The sequence below is a fragment of the Atractosteus spatula genome, chromosome 8 (assembly GCF_055471065.1).
Source record: "Atractosteus spatula isolate fAtrSpa1 chromosome 8, fAtrSpa1.hap1, whole genome shotgun sequence".
Lineage (NCBI taxonomy): Eukaryota > Metazoa > Chordata > Actinopteri > Semionotiformes > Lepisosteidae > Atractosteus > Atractosteus spatula.
In genome coordinates, this window is record NC_142713.1 from 54,880,214 (window position 1) to 54,899,561 (window position 19,348).

General features: G+C 38.7%; 1 protein-coding gene across 1 annotated transcript in view; it reads right to left on the bottom strand.

Moving 5' to 3' along the window:
• The window catches only part of LOC148829858 (1-phosphatidylinositol 4,5-bisphosphate phosphodiesterase zeta-1-like), a 75,554-nt gene that overhangs the window by 504 nt on the left and 55,702 nt on the right, over positions 1–19,348 (bottom strand). The window contains exons 9-11 of the mRNA XM_088923768.1: positions 15,168–15,294; positions 10,070–10,219; positions 953–1,038 (exon numbers count right to left, since the gene is read on the bottom strand). Of these exons, the coding sequence (XP_088779894.1) occupies positions 953–1,038; positions 10,070–10,219; positions 15,168–15,294 (363 nt within the window). The remainder of the gene's footprint in view (positions 1–952; positions 1,039–10,069; positions 10,220–15,167; positions 15,295–19,348) is intronic.

Here is a 19,348-nt window from a genome sequence, read left to right on the forward strand (position 1 = left end):
GAATTGCAGAATGGTGTCAAGACTTACTTTGATAAGAAATCCATCTCAGGGTGGGTCTAGAGCTTTCACTCCTCCACACTGAAACCTGCTTAGTGGCTCTGAGATTACAGTGTTTCAACACCTTTGAAGATTAATTTGCTTACGTCATTGGTGGTTTTCTGTTTTCAGAGTTGTGGCTTCATGCAAAGCTGGGTGATTCATTTAATTAATAGCTCTCGGTTGTTTATGCTTAGATTATTTGACCTCATATTCAAAGTGCACAATGTATGTGAGTATACCTGCAGTGTACTGTATATATCTGTTCTATCAGTTATGAATATGGGCTACGGTCCTTCGGCTTCCCCATATTGCTGGAAAATGACGATAAACACTTACAAATACAGTATGTGATGCCAGAACAAAATTTATAAGATACACCACAACATTGTCTGGTACCTCTGGCCTTCTGATTCATACAAGACTTGATGCAGACACTGCTGCCTAGGGTGGATAATTTGACCACTGATGTGGCAAAACTGGACACTTCTGCTGTGTTTGTGGGGTGCTCATTTTCATATGGCTGGCATAGAAATCATGTGTCCCATGATTTCCTTCCTGGCTAACAGAACTGTGAAGGAGCTGGCTGAGGAGGATCTTCTGTGTGATGAGGTGACCATCCGGCAGCAAAGACCTCTGTGCCTCAGAGGTTGTGTTTCCCACTTAGTCATAAACCTTAAAAAACCCTGAAAACCTGAAAGCTGCTGCTGCTGAATTTCCTCTTTTTTAAATTAGGGAAGAACTACATAAAACACAACTGGCCTTATTAGAAAAATTAAACAAGGGAGCAAAAGATCCAACAGATTTGGATTCTGTCTTAACCCACTTTTCAGTGGTTTGGTCAAATGTAATGGATGCAATGCGGTGCCGAAGTTTATTACGAGAAGATACTGAGAGTTTATTTGACTTTACTTGCCTGCTTGGTTGATAGGACACTCCCCACATCTTGGGGAATGAGCCAGGGAGCCGCTGTGAGAATGAAGATGGGGTGCAGGGAGGAGTCTGAGGAAAGACACGTGTAGGGTAGCTCAGGAGGTGAGGTACTGTAATTATACTTTACGTGGGAGAGTGTAAGTGGGGAAGGCTAAACTTCATACCAACTCTGATTGGTATAAAATATTATTTTTTTTAGCAGGAATCATTAAAATTATATGAAAGCACTGTTCTATTCTTTTAGCTCTGTTACACCGTACTATACCCCAGTCCAAAAACTTTTTCAATTACACAACATTTCTTAATATTTTGAATCGCTGGTGTTCTTTCGTGATCTCTCTGTGATCTTTTCAACATGTTTTCTTTCTTAACTGGTGGTATTTTAGTCAAAGACAAGACAATGCAAATATTCCAGAAATTCAGCAGCTATGTTCCAACTGAGGTTATAAAGCCCTGGGATGTTGGATCAGAAACACTTGCTCACACCCATAAGATGGGTTTTGTGATATGCAGTATGCTATGAACGCCATGCCTTTTGTGTTTGTGCTGGTGTGTGTTGAACATTTTGTATTCTACATTTCTAAATACTTGTTAGTCATTAATAAATCATCAAAGTCACCACCTACCTCAAATTCTTGTGGGACCTAGATACGGTGAAGATTTCTATGAATTTCTGGTTCTGCATTTTACCTTTAGAATACTGTAGCTTTCGGATATTGATCTTTCTCTGGCTGCTATATTTTTTTCAAGTTCAGCTGTTTCGTGGTCACAATTGCTTTTGTAAGTGAGGGACATAGTCAGCATTAAGCCTTATGGGCCTGTCACTTCAGCTCTGCTTTTATGAAGAAAAGCTTATTGCGGGTTTTGCAAGTCGCTCAAAGCCAATTTTTTTTTCAGTAGCAGCCAAATGCTTGAGCTGATTTAAGATTTATGTTTGTCGTGCTACACTTTTAACATCACATCTCTTGATTTCAATTCTACACTTTCAACTAAGCCTTAATATTTTTTGGCCTTTTTCATGCTTCTTCAATTTAACAAGACGATGAAATGAATGTGTCACCATAAATACTGTACCTAAGACCTTTTCATAATCAGCCTCCTACACTGGGAACTGCTGGTCTTATCAGTCTACCCTGAGCTGTGACAGCCCATCAGAAGGTCCCCTTCCCCCCCACCTTTTCAGATGAACCAGTTCAGATTAGACCAGGTCATATAGGCATCTCCTCTGAAGATCAGAGGCACTGAGCATAAAACTGTCCAGTGTAGCGGAGCTAGTTCGGACACGGTGACGTCATCGCCCTCCCTGGGCGTAGTAGGGTCCTCAGCCGCCTGGGCTGGGGGAGGTCTCCATTAGCTCATGCGGCTGGTTCCCTGTTACGTTACGCCGGAGACCCGGGATCGCGCCCCAGGTGTTGCGGGACGAATTGGCGAGGTGGAGCGGCGAGGGCATGAACCCAGGCAGAACCATGACGGTCACACCTGCACATTCCTGCACATCCAAGATAGACCCAACATGACTACATTTCTGTCCAAATTTTAAACTAACATTTTCTTATTAAAAAGGAGTATAATTTAATGTGATGTAAAGGGGAAAAGACAATTTCCACATAATCTCCCAGCTTCCATTCCTAGCACCCTTTAAACCTCTTTTCAATCACAGGGAACGATCCACTTTCGTCTTCACATTCGAGACGGAGGACTTTAACACCAGGTCACCAGTAGGTTCATCACTTCTTTATGGAGCTGTGATGCGCAGCCTACAATGTTACCAAGAAACACACACAGCTCATGAAAGACAAAACAAAGCTTTTCTCAAACCATTGGAGTGACTTTCAGAGATTTCGGCTACAATGCAAAACAAACAAAAAAATCCCCAAAGGATCTAATAACAAACGCAATCCTTACTCATTTCCAAAACAAAAGAGGGGGAAAAATCTCTTTTTCATATCAGTTTTTCTTGATGGGCTTGCATCATTAATGTTTAAGATGACCACACTTTTAGGAAATAGTAAGCAGTTGTGCTATTAAATAAACAGACTCAAAAAGTTTCATTCTTACTGCACATTTTAACTTAGTGCTGATTAGAAACCTATGATTTAAAATGGCCCATCGGGACAACTTTCAGGTGTCTTGCGAACAGAATTTAATTTAGCATACTATTAGCATAATGCAGTTTTGATGATAACCAATTTTGCTGTCAAAAATGGCTTAATTACTAATCAAACTTGCACTTGTTTAGTTGTGTTGTTATTACAGACAGCTTTTGTCTAACAGCTGGCAACGTAGGCCTTAAACTATTATCTCATTTAATAAATCAAGTATACTGTAGCTCTAATTCAGGTACTGCCTGATGTGGGAAGATGCTGAGATTGCCAGAGAGGATGTCCAGCAACCGGAGTGTTTGTGACTCTGATCTAAAGGCAATGTCTTCCTTCACAAGACACAGGATCAGGGTCAGTCCACATTCTGCAAGCTGCAGTCTGTGTTAAGTTCGACTGCGGCCTCTAGAGACAACAAATAGGAAATTAATTTTATCAGGGTCATCTCCATTTTCATTCAGAACCACTGTTTTCCCGTGCTGTGTTGCGTGAATAAAAGTAGTCACTTTATTTTCTCTTATACTCTTATAGTGATTAAAAATTTGCTCTATACTCTTTCAAAGTACCCATTGTTTCTGACCCGAGCTGTACTTCCTTTACTGTTATTCTTCATCTCTGTTTGCATATACCTGATAAGTGTGTCTGCTAATTCAAAAGGCTTTCCTGATGTTTATGGGATCCGTAGTGTTACTACTTCAATTGATCTTCACTTTGTAGGGCAGTTGGGCATTATTCCAGCGGCACAGCAGATGTCTGTAAATCCTGCCAAGGCTGGTGCACCGAGGGTTGAGCGTTAACACACAGTAGCCACAACAAAAAAAAAAAATCTGCTTGCCAAGATGAGACTACTCTTATGATTTAAAGTTGTATTCTCTGGCACCACTCTAACTCTCCTTTCCATTCTTCTTAGAGCATTGTTATATTGTTTCACCTCTGAATACTCCACAGAGCTTCATACTCATTTCAGAATTCAGATCTTTTATTCTCCTGGGGGAAATGCAAATTTTGTTTGGCTTCACACAAAGAACGCTTAGCATATGGTTCTTACTCTCTGGGCATTTCCACCATTATGTTTTTTTTTAAATACATTTTCATCACCAGAAACATCGAGGAAAGTCTGGAAAGTTTTCAGAAGCAAGCGACCTTCCTGGTGCACAGCCTGGTTCAGACACCAGCCTGCACACCTGCCTGGCGAATTGAAAAATTCGAAAGGATACACATTCAAATAGTGTGTATTCCTATTTCTTTCAAATAGAAAGCTGCCATTCTGGGGTCTACTGTAAAAGGACAAGGCATTGGAAATCAGCACTTATACTTTTCTAGGGTCATGTTAGGTCATCCCCAAAGTTCTGAAATCCTTCTGTTTTACTCCTTCCAGGAATAGGTTTTACTGACCTATTTAAATACAAAAGCACAAGGGATTGATCATTCTACTTCTGCTATTAATGTATTATACACAAGTTGAGTTTGAGGCTTTGATTTAAGTGCATTGGGGAGATTCATGACACATCAATATACAGTAATTCAGATTTGATGTTATATAACACTCTTCACACATCATAACATCATGATCCTAGAATACTGTAAAAACAAGGCAATTGCAACAACAAATTTGTCTACCATTAATCGTGAGGGGTGGAATTAAAAAAGACACGCTTTCAGTTTTTTTTAAATAGATCTAGTGTTTCAGAAGTTCTGATGTCAGCTGGGAGGCAGTAAGCACACTGACAAAAGCTGTATCTCCCCTGACATTAAAATGTCCTGGGTATTAAGTTTGAAGAGGTTTCTTATGAAAGAGACTTGGGTGTTTATGTTGACACATTATTTACAGCTTCTAGACAATATCAGGAAGCAATAAAATGTGAAAATTTAATATAAAGCAGACAAAACATTTTATTTGCTATACCATACATACTCAGAAATATAGAATTTAAATCAAGGGGTGTTGTGTAAAACAATTACACAGTACAATGCAAATCAATAGTACACTAATAAGTTTTAGTTACCACTTAATAGGGAAGATATTGCTACTTTGGAATCAGTACAGAGAAGAGCAATATATTCCAGGGCTGAAGGGAATGTCATACACCGACAAGCTGAAGGAATTTAACCTTTTTATGTTCAGTTTATTTATTGGTATTTCAGGGAAAAGAAAGAAAGTTAAGTGGTACCATATACAGTACAATAATGAATAAATGTCACCAATCATCATGGCATGAAAGACCTGGTTCTTAAACAAACTGTGTAAATCAAACAATAATGTAAAAAACAGGAAAAAATCAGTAGAAAAAAGGAAACCAGAGATCTGGGTGATAAAGGAAAAAGAGAAAAGAAAGATAGAAAAGGTAGTGAAAGGAGAGAAGAGGGAAGTCACAGTCTTCAAGGTCTTTCATATGTCTGGGTCAAGCTGCAAGTTCTTAAAGAAGTTTAAAGTTTTGCAGGGAGCGCTACAAAGGTTTTGTCATTTTCAATGTGCATCCCATATGGCATATGCAACATATTCTTACAAAACCTGATCTGACAGGTTAGGACTAAATAGGGCATCCATCTGGCTTTTATTGTGATTATGTACAGTATCTCCTGAAGGGCATAACACAGACAGCCTCTGTCACAGATGTGTTGGTTAAACTGGGCACTGCCACAAGGACTGTACCAAGGGGAGGGTGCCAATTGTGTTTGTAGTGGAGTTCATTGTTGTTGTCCTTTGTATGTACAGTATGCCCTTTCAGAGTGAGTATTGTGATGTTTCATCTCTCCATGGGAACATGTATGGTGTCACAGTGAAAAATAGGAGGGCACCTGTTGCCACTGCAAATGTAAAATTAGAGCTGAATGACTTACAACTCTTATTAAAGTAGCCCGGCACTCACTAGGAAACCCCCTGAGATGAGCTAGCCCAGGAGCATGCAAACAACATTGTCCAATGGCATTTCAAACCCCTGCCTTGGCCATTCATAAATTGTACATCGCCAAATCTTTAGTCCACCAAGATGGTTTATGTTTGTATGTTCTGCAGGCTGTTCAGTGGCACCTGATGCCCGGTTTGGTGCAGCAAGGCACGTACCACTAACGGAGACCTCAAACCAGTGGCTCATTCTTGTTAGTGTTTCCTAGCAGGGTTAGGTAACTTCAGTGTGCTGGAGGCAAACCCAAAGTGGATCAGGAATGAAGAAATGGAGACAAATAGCCAGAACCAAAATCCATAAAAATAGCTCCAATTAGTCTTTCAATAAACTCAGTCATCCTTCAGAAACATAATAAAAACACAAAAGCACTCAAGTTCTTACATTAGAATTCTCCTGCTGTTAGTATTGATTATATTTAAAGGCAGATGTGAAAACATTATTTTATTTTGTATTATTTTTTATTTATTGTAAGTTTTACTCTCTTGGAATTAAAAGTCTTTCAGAAACGTGTGGTTTACTGCTTAAACACTAGAGGACACTGTCTGACTTTTTAGGAGACTAAAGAGAAGTCTAAAAAAGATATGATATTAATTTAAAAAATACCCACTGGCTGTACTGCAGAACTCTTTTTTTTTAGATTTTATTAAAATATTTCACATTTTACTTCAGGCAAATACCTAATAGTTCAGTTTCTCAGGAGGTGATAAACCGCAAACTGGGAAATACTCCTGAGCTCTTGACATGTACTGTACTCGATTACGGCACTCTAATTACAGGTGAGTGCAGAAGAGAAAATGTTTTTTTTTTTAAATGCACTTGAGGCTTTTTTTCTTTTGTGTTTTGGCTTTGTTATTAAAATATCCTCAAACGTAACCTTTGAGATTTTAGAAATACCAAAGCAGTCGCTGATATAAATGAGGAATTTGGGTTTACCACCGATGTGTCCCAGAATGGAGTGGATGGTGATAATCATACAGCCCTTGTGTCACGATTGTAGTCCCTCTTCCTTAAGGGCGCTCCGGCTCTTTCACTTCGGACCTATTTTGTGCACCTGCCCCCTGTTCCAGCCTCCTTTCCGCCCTCCTAAAAAGCCAGACACCCACTCAGTTCGGGGCTCTGCATTGATTCCCGTATCGTGCGAGCCTGGGACCTGCAATCGCCTGGCTCCATTATGTTTTTAAGTTTCTGTTCCTGTTCCCGTTCCCCCTGCCGGTTCCGACCCGGTTCCAGTTTTTAACTGTCAGTCTCGGATGGACCTCCCGGCTTTAGACCTTTTGCTTTTCCCGGATTTCGCACTGGACTCTGATTTGGATCGTTTGCCTCGTCCACACCTCCCCCGACCACCAGCACTTCATGGACATGCCCCCCTGTTTTCATCCCCGCTTCCTGCATACCTTTTTTCCCTCTTGTATTCTCACTCAACCCCGGATTGTGTCGTCCGCATAGGGTCTGGAAAGAACTGTTCGTTACACCTTGGGGTCGTGGCTTCAGTTCCAGCCTCTGGGCTTTGCATGTTACCCTGTCTTAAGAGTTTGCATGTTACCCCAGAGGTCATGTGGTTTTCTCCTGTTGTTCCAATTTCCTCCCTCAGTCTTAAACACCGTGCTGTGTATTTTAACTGTCATCTTGAAATGGTCTTCCCTATCCAAGTTCTTGTTCTCTGGGCAATTGCTCTGAATGAGTCTTTTTTGGAAATTTAGCAAAAATGTGATACTTCACGCAAACCCCTCAGTAGCTGAATTTCTCTGGTAGTGGTTGACTACCAACCACAAAATAATCAACAGGTTGTTTTTGGACACATATAAAAAGGATGAAGGCACTATATTGCATCTAACTGTAACCCTATAAAGCAAGTGCAAGTGCACAATATTTAGGTTTCAATATCATATAAATACACTTTAATTAAATTAGTAAACTGGTATTATCTTTATATCTACCAATTAGAAATAAAAAAGCTTGACATTTATGTGTTTATGTATTTGTATTGTCTTTTAACAATAGAGACCTTTTTTCCTTTATTCCTTAATGATAGAACAAAGCACATTGTCCTTCAGTATTTTTAGCAAAATCAGCTGGATTAACAAAGCTCTTGTCAAGAAAAATGTGCAAGACAAACTGTGCCTGTGGTGCTTATATGGAAGGAATGGCGGCTCACCATAAAGCTGAAGAAGTTCACTCCATGACAACAATGTTCGGCCGTGGAGCCGTGGAGCCTTCTTCAGGTGACACCTGAAGAAGGCTCCATGGCCGAAACGTTGTGTTCTCTTTCTTCTTTTTTTCAGCATGGAATAAACCTATTACTTGTTCCTTTGCAGCCTACGCATGCTGACGCAGCTACCCACCTGAACTAATGTGACGTGGAGTCCAGTGTGATAGATTAGTAAATATTAAGACGGATGTTGCACCTTTTCACAAAATATTGTTTTGGTCCTGGAGTAATTTAACATGGAGGCATAAAACTCTCATTTCAAATCTGTATTATTTTGTTTTTTAAATAATAGCGTTCAATTTACATACAATATATTGTATTTCCTTTCCTTTTATTTTCACCACTATTATCCTGCTCTTTTCGTAAGCAAACATATCCTTATACTTTGTCTAATTTTCATGAATGAAATACTACATAAAAGAAATACATCAATGGAGACCCTAAATAAGCCACCTTCAGCAAGGACATCATTTTAAATGTGTGTCAAACCTCCGGATTGCTTCAGAAAGCAGACGACACAGATGGGCAGAAATAATTGTAATTATAAAAAAACAACAAGAAAATACACTTTTGGAGGAGTGGATGTGCATGGCTTATGTTTTAATGAAATGCCAAGTGTCAAAGAAGGAAATGTACAATTTCCCTTCTGTGAAGAGGCGAAAGGAGCTTAGGAACATTAGTATGATTCCCATAGTCCAGGAGATGGATGTATGGAGCACCTGCATTATTAACAGTACCACACATAAACAAAGAGCGAAGCTGGGTCTAGGCTGTAACCTTCCCTTGACTTCAGTGGAACCCAGCGGTAACCTGTGGATGCAATCACAATACAAAATGATGAGAGAGGACTCTGTCTGGCTAAGCACGCACAGCTATAAGCTGCTCTGGAATCGAGAGTTTCCTGGCCGACCAGTTGTCCTTGGGAGCACAGCTCTGCACATCTCCTGTTATCAAGGAAACCTCGAGACCAAAGCACCGCACAGTCAGGCTATGCCTTGCCATAAACAGAATGCATGGATGGGCATAAGATAAGAAAATAAAATGAACTGCAGTTGTGTGAAATACCTTTGGGACTGTTGGTAGAATGAGAAGCCGACAGAACAGTGCTTACAATATTAGCTGCTGCTCAAAACTGTTTCAGCATTATTAGGATGTTGCTAATGACTCACATTAAGTTGACTCCAGTAGGGGAATTTGACCTATGACAGCACTCTTCCATAAAATATTGGAATATTTAATCCTGGCACACCTCTTTTAACAGAGGTGCGGGACAGGAGAACAGGCTGAAAGCCAGATATTGTGCTGATAGCCAGATATAAATTTAGCAAGTCCTAAGAGGATGCTGTGAAGAAGTCAATTGTTAACCTAAGGAAATGGCATTTGTCACAATGCAGATTCAAAATTGCTTTAGTAACTTAATAGAACACATTTCTTCTTTCACGAACGTATAAATATTTGGCAGATTGTGGGATTCACAGATAAGCTCAACCTTGATGACTAACATTTTAAAAGAAAGCAGGGAGAGAAGGTAACTGGAAGAACAAGGCCTCCTAGTTTGATGGCAAAGATATGAACAGGAAAAGGCTTTGCACCTCTTACTGTACCTGTCTAGACACGCTAAAATGACATGTTGCACTGAGGATGTTAGAAGGCAAATATGATGCAACCAGCTTCCCACTGATAGAAAATTAATTCTCAACAGTGATATATAGTAGAGTGTTTGCATTGCAATGCAGTCCTGGTTCATGTTCTCTAAATCAAAGAAATACAGGTTTTGGGATCTTAAAATTAGGAATATTTTCTGGTTTTGCAGACCATCCCAAACTTGTTTATCAAAAATAATTAGAACGACAAGTAGGATGTACAGATGGCTGGAGCGAGTTTACCTTTCTTCATGCTGGTAAAAGGCAGAGTGTACTGTCCGATGAAATCGTCAGACAGGATGCTGTTTTGGTCCTTGACAACGAAGCGCACTAGGACAAGCTCTGGCACTTGAATGGCAAAGTTCATGTTTTCATCCCAACGTGGATTTAAGGCTGATTGCGTGTAAAGAAGAGAAAAAAATGATCAATGTTTATCTTATCAGCTTAAAATGTATTCAATTTTTAAGTCTGTCGTGAGCTCTACTAGACATGAGTTTAGAGTCCCTGGCCTTACAGATAGGCCCAATGGCTTAAGAGGAAGGTGTCAGCAATCAATAGCTTTTACTTTAACACACACAGTAGGACTCACCCATTACTCTACAGACCAGTAGAAAAAGCTGAAGCTAGGAATTCGGTACTGAGGAGACTTTACCTGTAGCTGCTTAAATTTACCTCTCCCAGTAATTTATTTAGGTAACATGTTAAATCTCTGGAGAATTCCTTTTTTTTGTCAGTCCATCTAAGTCACAGAGTTAATACAAACACCAAAAGTCACAGGACTGTCCTTACTGCCTTTTTCCCAACACACACCAGGTCTATGCTGCAGGCAGAAAGCTAAAAATGAACTCCTTTGATAAAAGACATCTAAATTAGCCTCATGTTACTGGGAAGTCACTTTTAAAGGTACAAGTACTGTGGGTTAAATAAATCACAACCTACTCCTGAGGCAAAGGGGATAGACTTCTGTTGAGATCTCCCGGCTCTAAATAAGGTACCAAGTGAAATGGAAAAACAAAGCATTTTTTATACAGTAGCTCTATTCCTTTTTGCAGCGTTTTAAAAGGCACAATTAGTTTTTGCAGGTAGAAACCAATTAATCTGAATTAATTTTATATTAACAGATGATAGTTTTGCTGGAAAAAGAGCAAAGTTCTCTTGGCTTCCTTTTAGAAATTGCAGCTCCCAATTTGCAATATTGCTTTCAAGACATAAGGCGTCAGCGTTACATTTCAGGACATAAAAATAACACCGGCCTCTTCAGTTCTGCAATATTTAGTTTATTGCTTGGGTCCCATTGCTGATTAAATTACTGTGGTTTTCACCTACGATGAAAGAGAAACGGAATTTGTACTAATTTCAGGTTATTGAAAGCATCTCAGGGTGCAGCAGTTGATTTGATTTCCTCACCATTCTGTCTAGAAAGGAAAGGAAGTTATATTAAAATAACTAAAATGTTGATAGCGTGACTGAGCCCATTAAATAAGATGCACGACTGGGTGCTTTGTTCTGAGGGATTAAGAGGAAAGACCTGAGCAGGAGACAAGACCTCTGTTTGCTCTGCAAAAGCCACAGCATTTGTTCGGATGTGCTGAGAAACGCTGTGAACTGGTTGGTATTTTAATTTAACAAAACTAAATGAAAGCTTCCTTTTTTCAGTGAAAACCTCTCCACTCCCCTTTGTGTGACCCAGCCCCTTCCCTGGAATATGTGTAGAACATGTGACAGGACTGCACTACCCTGTTATGAACTTATTCCTAACATTGGTACCTCACCTACTCAAAGGTAACTCCCTCATTAGTCTGGCTCCTGTTTGTATTCAATTATTTATTCATAAATCTTATTCATTAATCTTAAGTCTGATGTTGTTCCATTTGTTGAGGGGATTCTACACTGTACTTCTATATTGAAGCCTTTTCTATTTATTATGTATATGTTGCCTCTTGGTTAAATAATTCGCCATCATGGACCTGTGTTCCACAGCCATGCTGATGACCAATGTCACATGCTCCTGCTATGGATTCTGCTCCTTGCAGATGTCTGTCTGATATATGGAAGCAATTTTGAGTAAAGACCAAGGCTATGCTCACAGGCTTCCAACATGCGTGCAAAGGTGACTTTAGTGCTGTTGATGGTATTAAAATATAATCCTTGCCGTGCCTAACTCATTGCATGCAACTGTGCTGTACCAGTGAGAATGTATTGCGCTGCATAATATACTGAAATACTGTCTCTAGATTACTGCAAATCCAATGGAGTAGGGATAGACAGGCAGTCTTCAGTTGGCCCATCAGGGAAATTGCAGTTGTTTGTAATTGTTTTAATGCCCCGTCAGTGTAATGAACGATGACAAAATCACAATTATTTGAAAATTATGTTTTAGTTTTCTTATACTTTCAATGTGGGCTTATCAAGCAGAAGATGATTCATGGGAAAAAAATATGACAGCTCTAAAATTGTCAGCAGTTTGTTAACACTGTATGCCTTCAGTGTTTTGTCTAATTGTGTTATTGTACAGACCCTGGAAATGATGTGCCTTGAAAAGCTCTGTCTAACAGTTACTATTATTGTTAATTTTCCTAGCAAACTTTTTATAAAGAACTAAGTAAATAAACTATTGACAGGAAAGGCTTTTATTTAATTTCCTTTCTAAAGTTATTTCTGTAGAAACACGGGGAGCAGGATAATTTAGATGACTCAGCAGAACCAGTGATACAGAAAATGTACAAAATTGTTCCTGTAAGAAAATGTCTCAAAGGCATTGATGCAACTTTATATGTTTACAATCAAATCAGCCTGTAGCACGTTTGTACTAAAACCTGACTTTTGAAAGTTACACAATAAGGAGAGCGATTCAGATTGAAAGATTTGAAAAGGTTTAACCGGTTTAAAAATAAATACAGAAGTTTTCATATCCAATGACGAAAGAGCATCCTGGCCTAATAAGATGAAGTGGTGCTCAGAGACTTGGAAATCTTGAAACAAAGCCTAAGATTTCAAAAGAATAATCATATCTAATTAAAACAAACTAAGTTATTTTTTTTAATCTCTAGTGACAGCCTTAGTGTGTATTTTCAATCTCTTCTGCTGCATCAAACCTCATTCTGACATTGCTTCATACTCAGAGGACCAAGCAAAGTCTGTGCAAGTACTTTGGACAATGCAAAATAGCTTTTATTCATTAGATGAGACTGGACAGAGCATAAATTACTTTTATAGCGATATAAACCCATTCCATAAATATCTCACAGGGTTGTAAATTAAGTAATAAGCGTTCACACCACCTGTTCTGAGTTTTTTCTTCAATGAATCTGTCTGACTGACCATATTGCTGTAGGTTATTTCTTCCTGTTATATGTTTATCTTATCACTGGACAATACAGACTGCAATATCTGTGTCAGCCTGTAAAAATGTCATAATCTATAGTATAGAGGAAAAGAAATGTACCAACATCCAATATGTCAGGCATTGAGCACTTTGATGGATTTCAAAAGTCATGGATGGATGGAAGAAGAACCTGGGAGTCTTCTGAGCAGTTCAACTGGAAAAAGGTATCCTCCTGAGCACACGCTGAGCTCTATGATCTACAGTATGAACAAGGATTCCCCAAGTTACTGTGCACAACTAGCTGAGCACCAGCGAGGGTAGGGTAGGATCAATCTCCATGTTTCTCAGCTCACAGCTGCACAGCACCCCCTGTGGCCTCCTGGGCACATGCATGCATGTGTTGCTGTCTGGGAGGGAGGCACCTCTTCTGCAATAAGCGCTGAAGCTCCTGCACAGAGCTAAAAGCCATTCATAGACGCGTGGTAGTGAATTAGTCAAAGGTGGGCAGGTTGGAGGAGTTGGCCTAGACGTCCTTGTTCTGGCCTGTGTCTGATCTCAGGGACTGTATCTCTGAGCCTTTCATGAGTTTTTCATATTCATGGATAACAAAAAAAATCAGTGATTCTAAATTCTGAATAAAAAGAGAAGAGGGGCTTAGAGCCAATTTCAAAGGAAAGTCCTGCTGTCACCAGCAATTATGCTCATACCACAGCTCACTGCTCGTGGCGGGATTTTAGACTCTAAGAATTTACATATTCTGAAAGAAACATAAGAATACTGTATGTGAAGCAACCTACATGTGGTCTAACAAAGTACTAGAATTTTAAAATGCTGGCTTTTTTGGGGGGCTGGGTCCTTTTATTTGTAATGGAACCTACACATAAGCAAAACTGAGAACAGGAGGCATTTCTTTACCCAAAGGGTTGTGGGAGTCTGGAACAAGCTACCCAGCCATGTTGCTAAAACCGATTCCCTGGCTTCTTCAGGAGATGGCTGGATAGTATCCCATCCACTTATTGCCAAGCAGGATAAATTTGCCAAATGGTCTTCTCACGTTTGGAACTGTTCTCATGCTTCTTTATGTAACTATATGGATTATATTTCCTATTGTGTTCCACAGCTCATTGAATTATATTGATCAGCTCTTACACACTGTACCAATGCCCAGTAACACATGACGTTTCTTTGTTATTTGCTGATCAAACTGCTGAAGTAATACGACACTGTCAGGTCACATGATCAAACAACATTTATAGAAACTAGAATTCTGCTGATGAATGACTTTTTTTCATGAGTCAAAATGATTGCAGATTTCTTTGAAAGCTGCTCTTTAAACACAGCTTTACTGCTGTCCTCATGTAAAGCAACAATCCAGTCATCTCTCAATCAATTAAAAGCTTAATTAAACCATCAGAGACTATGTTACCAGGTAATGGGTTTATTAATCTGTGTAAGATGGTACTTTAGTCCCAAAGAATTTCCTTGTTTATCCAGTTAAGGTTAATATAATAATACTGAGGAATGGACTGCCAGCTGTGGCTTTGTGTAATTACTGTAGTACTGTAGGAGTTTTAAGTGTACTAATGTCAAAATGGTTTTAATGGAAACAGATGGCAGAGGGTTTCATTAAACAGCCAGAAGCTATGTTAGCACATTCACAAATGGACTGTTAGTTGTTAACTATTAACAATCCAATCAATGCTTGGTAATGCTTGCTGAATTGTGCTATATTAATTAGCCAACAACGATCTGATCTGCCCATCAAAAGTAGTAAACAATTTCTTTTCCCATTTGAACACTATCATGAACTTTCAACCAGATCTCAAGGCAGGATTACCTGAGCTATGGGTACAGCTGCTACAGACCAGATTTCTATAACCTTGCTTTTGAATTGTCTCCTTTAAAGTACAAGCTTGCAATACCTTTCATTAGACCTACAGCTTTGCAAGGGAATGCAGTACTATTAAGCAAAGGCAGTTGCAACATTCTGAGGTGAAGAAGCACATTCTTACTCACAGGTGCGTTTTACAGAGTCTGTTTGTTTCCTGCAGTTGTCAGCAGGAGTTCCATGAATCTCCACACGGACATAGGGGTCGATTCCTTTACTGTTTTTGGGGACAGGAAGGTTATATCCACTTATGACCTACAGAAACACAAAATTAAAAAAATAAACTATTTGCATCTGATGTACTGTACTCTTTTGGAATACAGATTAGTTGTACAATATATTACACATGTGAGGTTTCAACTTTTCTCATTCATGATTTCTCACAATTCTCAGCTTTCCTAATGAATTAAACTCCAGCAAAGCGATAGATGGGGGATATTGTGAGTTATTGCTCTTTAGTATTCAGAAAATGTTGTTTCGCATTTGGGTTGACACCATTTCTCCAAATGGAATCTGCAGTTATGCTAGTAACTGTGACATTATTTTGTCAACTGCAATGTAACCTAAAAGCTTCAAGGTTAAGAGGTTTTACTATCTTGTCAACAAAATCCGTTTGAGCATATGACATCAGCACTGCAAGAAAGAACTGCACGAGTAGATGAATACCTGAAGCACTTAGAAGCCCATTATTCATCAATGACTTCATTTTTTAAATAACTGCATATGTTCATCAAAGCCTGACTCTCAATATTTTTGTGTGCTTCATGAAAGCAGTACAGTATGATCACCCATAAAGTGAAAAACCAGAGGGTAATGAAATCTTTACAAAAGGAAACTTGAACCCCTTTCTATTAACACATATACATTATATGTACTTTATGTAAAAAAGAAATATTTAACAATTCCTAAACAATTAAGTTCAGTTAAAAACGAAGAAATCTCTATATTTTAGCACTGAAATTAATTTATCCTCAGACATTGAACTCAACTTGTAATACTGTTACTAAGGTAAAATGTCTACAAATAAACCGTTTTTCTTAAAACTGATTGGCGTTAGATTAGTCTTCAGTCATAGCAGTTCTCTACATGCCATATTCCATCCATGTACTGAATGCATAAAATTACAAGATCCATAATGCTCCAAGGCACCCTATGGCCAACAAGCATAATGTATTGCATTCTGTTCCTGTGCTTCCCAGGAATTAATTAAAGTGGTTATTTCGTTCACAAAACACCATCTTTCTGATTTGGCTTTCATAGACCCTCAGAGGGATTGCAATTAAAGGTTAAGAGCTGAGTTCTTATGTTATTTCATTTACCTGTCATTCTAATAGTTGTACGTGTGCTTTCTTGTTAGTATCACAAAATATAACCATATTAGCAAAAGTTGGCTAAAATAGTCAACTAAATCCTTTCCTTCTCATTTCCTACATTAGGTTGTCAGTATGTTGTGATAACAGTATCCACTTCAATACACTGAACCTTAATAAAGATTAAAAAATCAATTTAAAAGGCACTTTATTCTTCAACAGTTAGAAAGCTGGGTTTTTAATAAAAAAATTATCTGGAACTTCAGGACAGAAGTATGTTGGTATGATATCTTGTAGATGTCAACGCAGCTCACAGAGAGAGCTCTGAAAGATTTCACGCAGACGCCACACACACAATACAAGCAATGCTTGTTGGTATTTTTCACTTAGGGTTACAGAATCATTTGCTTAAAGAGGCTGATTTCATCATTCCGAATTAATGCAATTCTATATGATAAGGTAGGTATGAGAAGAATGGAATTTGCATAACTGTAAGACGGCAATTTAGATTCAGATTTGTTGAGCTCCCCAGTGGTTTAACAAGTCCTCAATAAGTTTGACATCTTCTGTATTAAAGTGACTATTGTATAATACAGAATTATGAGGGATTTAACACATAGGAGTTTACTGTATATCGGTCTTATCTATCTGAAGTGGTGCAAGATTTTCTCTCAGTCAACATAGGTACAATGAATAATAGAGTCAAGGGAAATTCTAATTCTGCAAGTCTTCCAGCTAAAAATTGAGCTTGTATCTGCACCAGTTCTGCAGATAGCAGGACTGAATCATGTGATATCAGGTGTCCTGGGTAATTTAATACTGTATTCCACATGCAGGCTTGCAGTGAGCAGCACAGCACAATAAAAGTGTAGGAAAAGCATCCTGGTACAGTAATTACAGAGTCTGCTGCCTTGTCTTATCTACAGCTGAGGTGCTGGAGTCTCCCTGCTCAAAGACAAATTCAACCTCATTATGTGGACCAGGTTTTTAATGGAACACAGAAATACAAACATAAAGTGCGTCTAAAGAGGGTATGCATAATCCTTCAAGCACTCCTTCGATCTGTGCCAAATACGGTGTGCTTCAGTTTTGTAAAGCACTTAGAGCCATTGAGCTTCTCAGGATGTAACATGCCTCTCTGCACTTTAAAAGGGTTAGGCCGATTTTACCATTTAATCGAACTGACTGGTGGTGATCTGTCAAGTGAATTTCATGTGAGTCTGTGATTGCCAGGCTCTACAGTTTCAAAGGATTGAAATGACTATACTGTAGCTTCAACACTATGGCTGTATCTAGAATCTTGCTGATAGTGGAGGGGCAGTTAGCTCAGGGTGGAAGACTGAAGCACACATGTAAAGAATGCTGTGAAGAATACACATGGCTCATTATCGATTGCAACCCCCAGAAGCCATACCCAGTGTTTTGTAGAGAGACCTTACCTTGGGTATAATGACTGGACTTTGTAACATCTCATACTCTCTATTTGAATCAAAGCTACCATGTCCTGTCATTTTCAGTTGAACAGTTCCTTATAAATCACATTCCAAAGGCCATTTATCTCATATCTTATGTCATTTAAATATAGCCATTTACCAAGCACAGAAAAGACTCTTCTGTTTGATGCAAATGACTACGCTTTTTTGGAGGAGTACAAAGATAGCACGTTATTGGTATGAAAAGAATAAGCTGAGTATAACCTTAGACTTCTCCATCGCCTCTTTACAGCTTTCCACAAAAAACTGAAAGTGAATTCATTCATATTTTAGAACAATACCTTGTTTTATAAAACATCTATTTACCCATTAAAACATAACTTATAATGTGTGGCCTTTTTTAAAGAAAAATAATCCTGACTATTCTGATGGGCCTTCAATCTTAGAAATTCAGAATAGTTTCTTCTTACAGTATCTGTAATCAGCACTACATTTTGTGATGCCACAGTGGGTGGTGACCACTAAAAGGCATTGATCCAGGTGGGCCCACAATGATGGACATGCCTGTCACAGCCCATTGGGGGAACCTTTTGCACGTTTTTCACCTTTTCAAATACTCTTCTTTGAGAGTAGTGCTTTAACACGTCATGTCCTTCAGGGAAACTCTAGAACTCTAGAACTCTAGGCTTCTATTCTCAGGAGTGAAAACCTCCAGACCTACTGTAGTTAAAGAGTGGAATCCAAAGCAGAGGCAAATACTATAATTGGAGCAAAATGACACAATGCCCAAACTGACATCCCCTGGACTTGCAATCATTAAAAAACCTTTGAAATGTGGATTTGTTTAATTCATTAAAATAAAAGCAACGGTATACATATCTGTACTGCTCCAAGTATTTTTGATATTCACATAAAATAAATCTACAAAGTGGAGATTTCATATTTATTGCTGACATTTTATTGAGGATATAAATAATTCTTTATATACAAAATGCTCATTTGGGTATGTTATTTTAAATATGAGTCAGGAAGATGAATAGAATGGGGCCGGTCACAAACAGATATTTAATTATGTATGGATCGCATACTGTACATATTATCTGTGAAAAATGACTGGGGTAAAGCTTTGCTAAGTGCTAATAGCTCCTGTGTGAGGCACCAGGGAATTTAAGTACCTACAGTATAGTTTCACCTTTTCCCTGTACAAAGATTAGTGACTGTGCTTTAACACTATAAAAAATACATGCATTCACCTGGTTTGCACTTGGTTTAAAATAAAATATTCTCATTTTATCGTGGCTCAGGTTATTGTTAAATTAGATTTGACAAATAGTAATAGTAATAGTAGAGTTTAATTGTTCTCAATACCAAACATTCAGAGACCTGACATAATCTCCTGCTGCAGCATGATTCAGGTGTGAAGTACTGGTGAAGGAGAGTATGCAGACTGATTTTGGATTCTAAAGATTCTACAGAAAGCTTCTTGTCTTTTTTTTACCTCCTCCATACAAGTAAGGTATGGTTTCTGGTTCTTCTGAAAAGAAAGTGGCCAATCCTCTTGATAAG